Below are 9,848 nucleotides of genomic sequence, written 5' to 3' on the forward strand. Positions count from 1 at the left end.
CCCGTGGCGGGGGTTGAGCGGCCCGGCCGCACCGCCAGCCCCGTGCGGGGCTCCGGGAGGGCAGCGGAGCGGCCGCGGGGATGAGCGCTGTTCTTGCGGAGCCGTGCCAGCTACTTACGTGTCCGCGTCCCCGCCGCAGGGCTGCGCGCTCGGAGGGGCGCAGGAGGGCGGCGGGACTGGGGGGCGCGGCGGCCCCGCGCCTCCGCCCGTCACTCCAGGCCGTTGCGGTGCCCGGGCTCGGGGGGCGGCAGCAGCTCCGGGGAGTGGCAGGGCGGACTGCCGGCCGCGCTGTGCTCGCTGTCGGTGTCGCTGCCCTTCTTGCCGCCGGGGCCGGGACCGCCGCCGGGGCCGCCGCCGCCGGGACCCCCGGCTCCTCCGGGGCCGCTGTGGGTCTTGACGTGCTTGCTGAGGTGGTCGCTGCGCATGAAACGCTTGTTGCAGACGGGGCAGGCGAAGCGCTTCTCGCCCGTGTGGGTCCGCAGGTGCCGCTGCAGCTCGTCGGAGCGGGTGAAGCGCTTGCCGCAGAAGAGCCAGTTGCAGACGAAGGGTCGCTCGCCCGTGTGCCAGCGCAGGTGCGCCTTCAGGTGCGAGGTTTTGCCGTACACCTTGCCGCAGCCGGGGATGTGGCAGCTGTGCAGCCCCTTGCGGCGCAGGCTGGCCCCCGCCGGCCCCAGCCGCTCGGCCTCCTGGCAGTTGGGGCAGTCGCAGGTGGCGCGCCCCGAGTAGCGGCGGGCGGAGGAGCGCGGCGAAGCGGCCAGCGGCGCGGCGGGGCCACCGCCCAGCATGGAGCCCCCGGCGCCGGCCAGCGGCGAGGGGGCCGAGTCCGGGTAGGAGCCGGGCAGCACCGGCTTAAATCCGTCCATGAGATGCTGCCCGGCGGGGCTGAGGAGGTGCGAGGAGGCGCCGCTGCTGAAGGCCGAGTGGCCCAGGCCCGAATAATCCGAGTTGTAGCCGCCCAGTGGCGAGTGGAGCGAGGTCTGGAGTCCGCCGGCCGCCGGGTGCAGCGAGCCGGGCAGCGCGGCCGCGCCGTTGGGGCTCTGCACGTCGATCCAGCCGGCGCCCACGTCCCACCAGCTGGAGGCGCCCGCTGAGCCTACCTCGCCGGCACCGAGCCCCGGGTGCGAGGGCTTGAACCAGGACTCGTAGGGGTGCGCCATGCCCACCCGCGGGTAGATGCCCTGCAGCCCCTCCACCGACGTGTGCACCTTGGAGATGAAGACGGGCTGGTGCGCCGCCGCCTCCTGTCCTGCCGCCCCGCCGCCGCCGCCTCCGCCGCCGCCGCCGCCACCGGCGCTGCCCGGCGCCTGGAAGACGGAGTAGTCGTTGGCGAAGGGCGAGCTGGCGGCCGCCGCGCTGCTGGAGGTGAGGGAGAAGGCGCTGGATCCCGGCGAGCCGCCGCAGCTGAACGAGTCCGAGACGAGGGCGGCCGCCGCCGCCGCCGCCGCTGCCGCCGCCGCCGAGGAGCCGTTCCGCGCCGCTCCCGCCACGCCGAAGCCCGGGAGGCCGGAGCCCACGGCGCCGCAGCTGCCCGCCGAAGCTGAGGAGGAGGAGCGTTTCCAGGGGTGGAAGCCTTTGCCGAAGGAGGACGTGCTGTCCGAAAGGGCGGACGGCGAAGGGCTGGGGCTGCCGATCTTGTTGCAGGTCGCGGCGAGCATGGCCAGCGGCGTGGAGCCTACCCGCGGTTCCTCCTGCGGGCACAGAGGGAAGAGGGCCGTCCCGCCAGCGTCAGGGATGGAGCGGCCCCGCGCCGCCGCCCCGCGCCCCGCGTTCCGCGCCCGGCACCGCTCCGCCGCCCGGCCCCGCTCCGCTCCGCTCCGGCCCCGGGCGCAAAGTTTCGGCACTCCCGCGGGAGGATGCCCTCGCTGGGGCCGGCACCGCGGTTCTGCTTCCAAACGCCTTCCGGGGCTTTTTTTTTTCACCATCCAACTCCCCTCCCCCGAAGGAGCTCAGGAAGGGTTAAAAAAGGGGGAGAAAAAAAGAGAAGGAAAAAAAGTTGCGTCTGTTACCGTAGCTTTAAAGATGCCCCCGGCACGGCGGCAGCTACGCTTCAGCCTGCTCCCTGTCCCCGGGACGTGGCCGGTCCCCGTCCCTCAGGCTAGTAAGGCTGTTTACTTAAATATAGAATCGCAGGACTATCAAATTACTACTTTTTTTGTTGTTGTTGTTTTTTGGGTTTTTTTAAGCGTCCTTTAAATCAGCCTAATTTACGTAGCAACGATAATGGAATACATATATAAATTTAACACATGTAAATATATATGCATACACGAGTTGAACGTACCTGCTAGACACGGTGGGTTGTGTTATGTTAAAGGGAAATAAAAAGCCACAATCTGTTGCAAATTTTTTTAAAAATTGCACACACAAAAAAAAACACCGATAGGTGCTGGGTTTGGGATTTTTTTTTTGTTTGTTGTTTTTTTTTCTTCCAGCAGTCACATGTAAAGAAGAAAAGCCACTTCTTCGGGGGCACAGGAACAGCACAGCCCAGGCGCTGTAGGTTGTTTCTACAAATGCCCTTAAAACCTTTTCTTGCTCACTGAAAAGTGACTCTGCCCCCTTTTCCCCCTCTCACTCTTTCTTTTCTCCTAAATTCACTTGTACTTAAGCTAAAAAAAAAAAAAAAAAAAAAAAAAAAAAAAAAAAAAAAAAGAAAAAGAAAAAAAAAACCCAGGCTGAATAGAGGAGACTGATAGCCCCGGTCAAGACAGGGGTTATTTTAACCCCCTCCAATCGACAATAAAAAGAAACCAATTAAACCAGCAAGAGAAAAAAATCCTTAGACTCACCCCTAGAAGTGAAGTTGCCATCACACAAAAGTGCCCTCCTCTCAGAGGATCTTTTTTATATTGATAAATCAGAGGCAGTGTTTTTTTTAGAGGTGTGCAATACAATGATCAGTTCCGCCCATTCCACCACAATTGTAGCTCCCTCGCCGGCTTTGAAGTGCCGCTGAGCCACCGCCAGCCAATCCCCGCCACCGCCGCCTCGCTCGCCGACGTGACTGCGTGAAGTCGAGCCCGGCCGTCGAGCCCCGCCGGCGCTGATGACCTCACGCACTCACGTCGGCGAGCGGCGCGAGCTGCGGTCCCGGTCCGCAGGGACCGCTCACCCCGGGCCGGGTTACTTCGTCCCGGCCACCCCTTGCCATCACCCTCCCCTTGTGCGTGATTTGACAACAGTTGGTTTTGGGGTTTTTTCCCGCGGGGCGGTTTATATTTGAATTTTTATATTATCATCATCATCTCAGTCTTACTATGGTTGTCGGCACGGACTGGCGAGAGCGGTAGCATCCCGTTTCTTGGCTAGCCCCCCCCCCCTTCCCCCCATCCCAGTCTCTTCTGGTCAGCCCTTCTCCCGCTGTCCCGACGAGTGGGGGGGGAACAGTTTAGGCCACTGCTCCCTGTCGTTCCCTCCCTTCTCGCCCTCGCCGACCGCGGTTTCAGGCGTGATTCTTGGTGGTGGGGTTGCACAAGCGGAGTCCACCCGGGCGGCACCGGCACAATCAGGGGCTGCCTTCCCGCCGCCCGTCCCCCTCGAAGGTGAGCGCTTCGCTCCCCTCGGCTCCTCGCCCGGCCCTGGGAGGCTGCGGGGAAGGGCAAAGCCCGCTCCCCCTGTTCCTGGGGGACCCCTCTCGGCCCGGCCCTGCTCGCCAAGGTGCTCTCACCCCGAGGGTTTTCCACGGCTTTGCTTAGCTTCCCCGGGGGATGTTTTTCCTCTTTCTCTCGGCTTCGGTTTTGACCCGTTTCCATGTCCTGGGGATATTGACTGTACATCATATCTATTGATCAAGGGGGTAATGTACATTATCATACTTTGAAGTAAGAGTGAAGTAAATTAATGAACTGCTTTCTTTCTCTGAAAGCTGACGCTTACCATAAATGTCGCGTTTCTCTCTGCGAGCTGCTCTGAATGATCTTAGCCTGTTGAGAAGGCGTGACAGGCCAGCCCAGAAGGAGGAAGGGGTGGGGGAAGGAGGGAACTCCGTTTAACAAATAAAAAAGAATTAACTTCATTGCTTTGGTCTCATTCTATAATGATATTCATTTTACAGACCTAACGCACACTTGTTTCAATTTCGGGTTTAATTTAATCAATACTATCACCCGCAAAGAGGGGAAGAACATTTCCCCGAGATACTCTCTTGTATGAATGCTTATTAACTTTTTATCTCCACTTTCTTTATCTGCTGGAGATGGGGAGGAACTATTAAGACATAGATCAGAAAGCGTAGGAGCAAAACAAGCATCGTGAGCACTACATTTTAGAGGAACACAAAATCGCATTTTGTGGTGTGCCAGGCTAGGTAAAAAGATCGACACGCATTCCTTTCAGCCCCACAAAGTCTGAGAGACTTTGCCATACACCGGGGAAGTAGAAGCCTTCAGTGATATATCTCTTTTTAGGACAGCCTCGCCGGGTGGGTCTTCCATTCGCATCCGTATTTTGTCTGCACTTGTCTGCCCAGAGGAAACGTGTCCTTTTTTGATCTTTTCGTGTTTGTTTGTTCCGATGCTTGCCCTGACTCTTTTGATTTGGGGTCGAAAATCTTTAATTTTCAGTGCGCTTTTCCTTTAAAAGTACCGTGTGGGAAATTATGAAAAAGTCGTTGTAAAAATAGTCGTGGGAGTCTTTACGAGGGAACTCAACTGAGAGGGAGGAATAAAAAAAGGCAAATACATCAGAACAGAAATCACAAAACTCCTGCTAGTGGGCATCCTCCTGCTACTCTGATAATTTCCCCGAAATTGGAAAAGCAGCAGCTTCTGAACTTTGAGAGCGGTGAGCTGATATTTTCTGAATTCGCCACGGAAACATCTGTAACCTTCCTCTTTTGTATACATTGCCTGCTGGGCAAAGGATTTAAGCAAGCTTACAATTTTGTTTGCATTTGCCTTATTGACCACTGCACTTAAGGGTGCAGTACATCAACATAATATGCAGGTGGGGGCGGGGGGGGGGGGGGAGCCAGCAAAGAGAGGTTTTCCAGAAATTAATTAAAACTTTTTTTTCCCCCCCATTTGAAGTTTAATGTACGGGAGGAGATAAATGTTCGTGCCGTTTCTTGAAAACCTGTGGGATCCACTCTCAATAAAGCTAAAATCTATTAGCATTCTGTATGCATCTGCAGCATAAATTTCATTTGAATTTCAAATTTAATAAACCAGGAGGTTTTTAATCATCCCTGGTTTTATTTGTTTGATATTAACATGCTTATTGACCGGGTCTGTTGACCAGTTTGATCATTACAGGACAGCAAAAAGTTAATTAAAACGACCACAGCTCCTTAATCATATCATCTGTCTCATCCATGTCGCTCCCTTTATTACAGTCTATGATGGATAGTCTCCCAGATTAATTTCTCTGTTTCTTCGATTTGGACAACAGCTTTTGGGACCTAATTTACATCCTGGGAACAACTTGCTCAAGTCTACCTAACATCTTGAGTCTACAATGTAGATTAGCAATCTCGGAACTTTAGCCACAAAGATAGCTGTCGCTAACCTTTCGGGAAGGGGGGTGGATTTTCTTGGAGCAAACCCCAGTTCTCCGCGCTGCGACCGGCAAGCGGACAGAGATGGATAGACTCTTGTACCAGAGGTCCTCGCCTGTCTACAGACAGCGCTACCGGGGTGTAGAGGGGGGATTTCTCTTTGAGGAAACAGAGGTCTGTGCTATTTGAAAAGGCGTAGCTGGAAAGATTACACTGCAGGCTGACCACGCCGTGTGCTGGATGTCCGTGTTAGCGAGGGAAAGCGTTTCACGCCACCCTTGGGCCAATTTAGGGACACACGGGTGGGAGCCAGACTCTCCGGTCGCCTTACTGGCGGTGCGGCTCCGCTCCGCCGTCTGTCAAGCGTCCAGCGAGGAGGAAGCCTCGCTCCACAGCGTCCAGCAGCTCCCAGCTCCGCTCCCGTGGTCACGGGGGAAAGCCTCTAGGCGGGGGCCTTGTCCTCGCCGTCCCTGGGCTCAGTGCTCTGGAAAACACTGCGTTGCCCCCGTGTTTGCCCCACCGTCCCATACCTGCTGCCCTGGGTATGTGGGGGCCAGGTAGTGTCCCCTTCGCCCGACACCTTCACCTAGAATCTGTCACCTGGGAGATTGACGGAGGGGTGACAGACAACTCTCCAGGCTCACGAGAGTTCGGCTTGTTCGGGGAGCGGAGAAAGGGGAATGGGACGTAAACGAGACAAAACGGCCACCAGTCAGAAAGGACCGTGCTGGCGGTCACTGAGCAAAGAGGGTGGTTAATGTCTTTCTTTAACCTCTACCTGCACCTCTGCATTGCTGTGCTTTACCTGGAACGTTTTTCTCACTGCCTCACTGGGCACTTTCGTTGACACCGGGCACCGGGTGCAGCGCGGCGGGAGCGGACGGTGCGTGTGCGCCGGTGCCTCCACCTACTGCTATGTGGGCTTTTTCTTCCGTCTGTGTAAACGTGTCCCAGGTACCCGCCAACCCCGCCGAGGTTCCCGTCCCGCTGCCCGCAAAGCGTTTCCCAGCCTTGAGCGGCCTGACTGCTCCACTGCGCAGACGGGGAGGCGCCCGGCAGAGACCGGACTTCGGAGACGGAGAGGGTTTGGAGTCGCCCAGAGCGACTTTGGAGATAGAGAGGGTACACGCCGACCTGGCTGCAGCCGGCGGAGGGGATTCACTATTCACTTCAATGTCTTTCGTCGTTTGTTTATTTATTTATTTATTTTATTTTAATTTTGTCTGGATCTGTGGGAAAAAAAAAAAAAAAAAAAAAAAAAAAAAAAAAAAAAAAAAAAAAAAAAAAAAAAGGCAGCTAGCTGAGTCTCCGAAAGGTCCCTGTAATTAAATTAGCCCGGGAAAACACCGTGCACATGCTGTTGTGTGCATGCCTGGGGAGGGAGAGGAAGAGGCAGCTTCACACCCACTCTGTTTACATCGCCGGTGCGCGCCTAGATCCGCATCCGCATCTCCTCCTTCTTCTCCCCGTTTTTTCCCCTGCCCTCTCCCCTCCACCACCCCCACCCCCCGCTCTCCCGGTACGTTATCGCTGTGCACGCTCCGGCTCCTGGGCGGTCATGTAAGTACCGGGAGGCGCCGGCGGGGAGAGCGAGCGCCCGGGCTGAGCGCGCCGGCACCGGGCGGGGCAGAGCGCGGAGCTCCCGCCGCCGGTCCTTCGGTCCTGCCTGTTTAAGCTGTTTTCTGTTTTTTTCCTATTATATATCACCTTCTCCCAGGCACCACTTACAGTTAAAAACTACTAAATTCTTCTCCTCAGCGGTATTGATTTCTTTTCATTCTGCTCCGTTAGGAGAGGAGGTAATGCTTCCAGATTACCCCGCGTCTCCTCCAGACGGTTGACAATTGCAATCGCAGTTTCGGGAAGATAAATGTTACTTTGGGAATTGTGCTTAATTACAAATAATCTGGGAGCTGCTCTGGGTCCGATGGTTTAACCACACGTGTTCAAATCATAGTACAAGCTTTTCAAGAAGATGCCAAGATATAGTAAACGTTTGGAAAATCGGTGTGTAAGACAAGACGTTCCCATTAAATATGCTGCCTGAAGCTGGGTCACGCCCCGAAATACATGCTATTTATATATAAACATACAAATACATAAATATATATACACATGGCCGCCTGAGGATATGTGCGACTATATAGACGTGTGTGACAGACATTCGCATATGCAAATCCTAAAACACCCAAAATCGTAGCCTGCAGAGAACACAGAAGAGAAGGAAAGCTTTCTAAGCATGTATGTATGTATGTATGTGTGTATTTCTTTGTTCTCCCAACTGCACAGAAGTGTCAATTTAGAATAAAAAAATTAAACATTTTTGCTTGCTGCAGTTTGTGGAGTGGAGAATTCCTGGTCTTAATGGAAAGATGTACCTTCGAAGCACCGTGCCAGGAAGGTTTTGCCCTCGTCCGTTCACGCTCTCAGCGTGCACCACAGCCGTCTCCTGAATGCAGAACTCCTACGATTTGACTTGAGAGACCCTAATATTGATATATTTACTGTTCCTCTTACAATGTAGCTGCCACCTTTCCCTGTCGTTATTTGCCTATATGGCAGAGCAATTAGGTCACCCCCTCGCTCCCTCCCCCCTTCCCCCCCCAGCAGCCTTATTAACTTCGGAGGAGGGGGGCAGACGAGCAGCGGGAGGGAGGCAAGGTGGTGAACAGGTTATTCTCTTAACCCGACCTGGCTGCAGGAGCGAGATGAGCAACACTGAACAGATGTCCCCATTTAAGCCATTCTTTTCCCACATGCCTGCTGGATGCTGCCAGGGCGCAGGAAGCTTGCTGCAGACCTGGCCCATTCCCGGCCATTATGGCCAAGTTATTCTGGACCAGTGAGCACGAACAAAATGGGCTTCAGATCGCGTGCTTGAGAATAATTCGACTCCGAGCCCTGGAAGAGCCCCCTCCCCCCATTTTTTTAAGTGTTGGGGGGTGGACAGGGACGTGTCTCAGCTCTGATCGTAGCAGAAGAACTTCTCAAAAGCCCCTTCCCCCTCCCTCTCTTCGGCAAATATGGTATAATTTACAGAGCAACTTAATAATCCGAGGGCCACCGCAAAAGCCCTTTACGTTGTAAACCGCTTCTAATTACCTGCCAGAGCAATTAGCTGACTATCACGAAGAAATTAGATCGCTCAATGTAGCATAAATAATGCGAATAATTTTGTAAGGAGAATGGAAAGCGAGACCTGGTGTTTCTTTATAAGGAAATAACACCTCGTACTGTACGAACCCTACATGAACACATATTAATGTCTAGGCATGCACGGAAATGAATCCGAACATGAACCCTCTGGCTTAGATTCAGCACTTTCTTCATTTACATATGCGGGGTGAAAGTCGGCTTCCAGGCGTTTAGATACAGAGCTCTTCCAGATCACAGTAATTAACACATAGAGACTTCAATAGGAAAACCTGTTTTCCAGATGATTTTTACAATGCAGCTTTATGTCTCATTTGGCAGTTTAAATAGCTGGAGTTGTTTTCTGGCTGCATCTCCACTATCATCTGTTGAGCATATTTTGCCTAGAATATTGACCAAAACTTCCGAACTCATTTTTTTTAAAACATAGATGACTAATATACTGGACATGCCTAGAGTTTTCGAGAGGGCTTTTTTTTTTTCCCCTCATATGGTTAGTTCATCGAGAAAATTTTATTAATCGCCTTAGAAGTTTATGCTATTTAGCAACTATTATTTTCTTCTTTCTGCATTTCACCTTGAAGGATCGCAAGCCTTTATTCTCACAGCTTTAATTTTTTGATCTCAAGAGGAAAACGCTTTTTTCCCAGTTTGAAATTTACAGGTATTAGACAGTTTGCAGGGAATTAAATATGCGTGTATAACAATTAGGTTTCTAAATTTAAATATTGGCGAAATATTTGTTCACGCTGCTAGATCTACAGCTGCGGAATTGAGGAAGGAGTTTGTGCCCACCAACGGCAGGAGCGTCGTGTAATGAAAGTGCTTTTACAGATGAATTCAGCTAAAGTGGATTGAATTTGTTTCTGTTGTGTTTCCCCCTGTACCCCGCCCCCGTACTGAGAAAAGCGCTAGTCATAAAGCTAGACGTGAGGGTGCCTGACCGTAGAGAGCATCATCCCAACCCAAACTACAGCTGCTCACTGCTGAGAGGCACTCCGAGATTTAGTGTAACTCGTTAGGAGTGCTCCGGGCTAAGGATAAACACAACTACTAGGGTTTATCTTTGATAAATAGGAGCAGCAGCGTATACTGTGATTTTTAAAATGCGTCTTCGATGGGGGACAAAAGCCGAGTGTATGACCAAATCTTTCATAACTTTTCAGAGAGTCTCTTTCCTCACGCTCGGACACTAACGCAG

At 53.3% G+C, this 9,848-nt stretch overlaps 1 protein-coding gene across 1 annotated transcript; it reads right to left on the reverse strand.

Moving 5' to 3' along the window:
- Nucleotides 1-209: 209 nt before the first annotated feature.
- SP8 (Sp8 transcription factor) lies at nucleotides 210-2,986 on the reverse strand. The gene is made up of 2 exons (XM_014893723.2): nucleotides 2,790-2,986; nucleotides 210-1,688 (listed from the first exon to the last, which is right to left on the reverse strand). Exons 1-2 carry the CDS (start codon nucleotides 2,808-2,810, stop codon nucleotides 210-212), a joined length of 1,500 nt encoding a protein of 499 aa, XP_014749209.1. The 5' UTR covers nucleotides 2,811-2,986.
- Between the last annotated feature and the right edge of the window lie 6,862 nt (nucleotides 2,987-9,848).

The sequence above is a fragment of the Sturnus vulgaris genome, chromosome 1 (genome assembly GCF_052056855.1).
Source record: "Sturnus vulgaris isolate bStuVul1 chromosome 1, bStuVul1.hap1, whole genome shotgun sequence".
Lineage (NCBI taxonomy): Eukaryota > Metazoa > Chordata > Aves > Passeriformes > Sturnidae > Sturnus > Sturnus vulgaris.

Bases quoted from the DNA above. Each gene is read 5' to 3' on its own strand.
- SP8 (XM_014893723.2), bottom strand. From the start codon at position 2,810: ATGGCAACTTCACTTCTAGGG. The intron at 1,689-2,789 runs GTGAGTCTAAGG...CTGTGCCCGCAG, and splicing joins TGGCAACTTCACTTCTAGGG to GAGGAACCGCGGGTAGGCTC.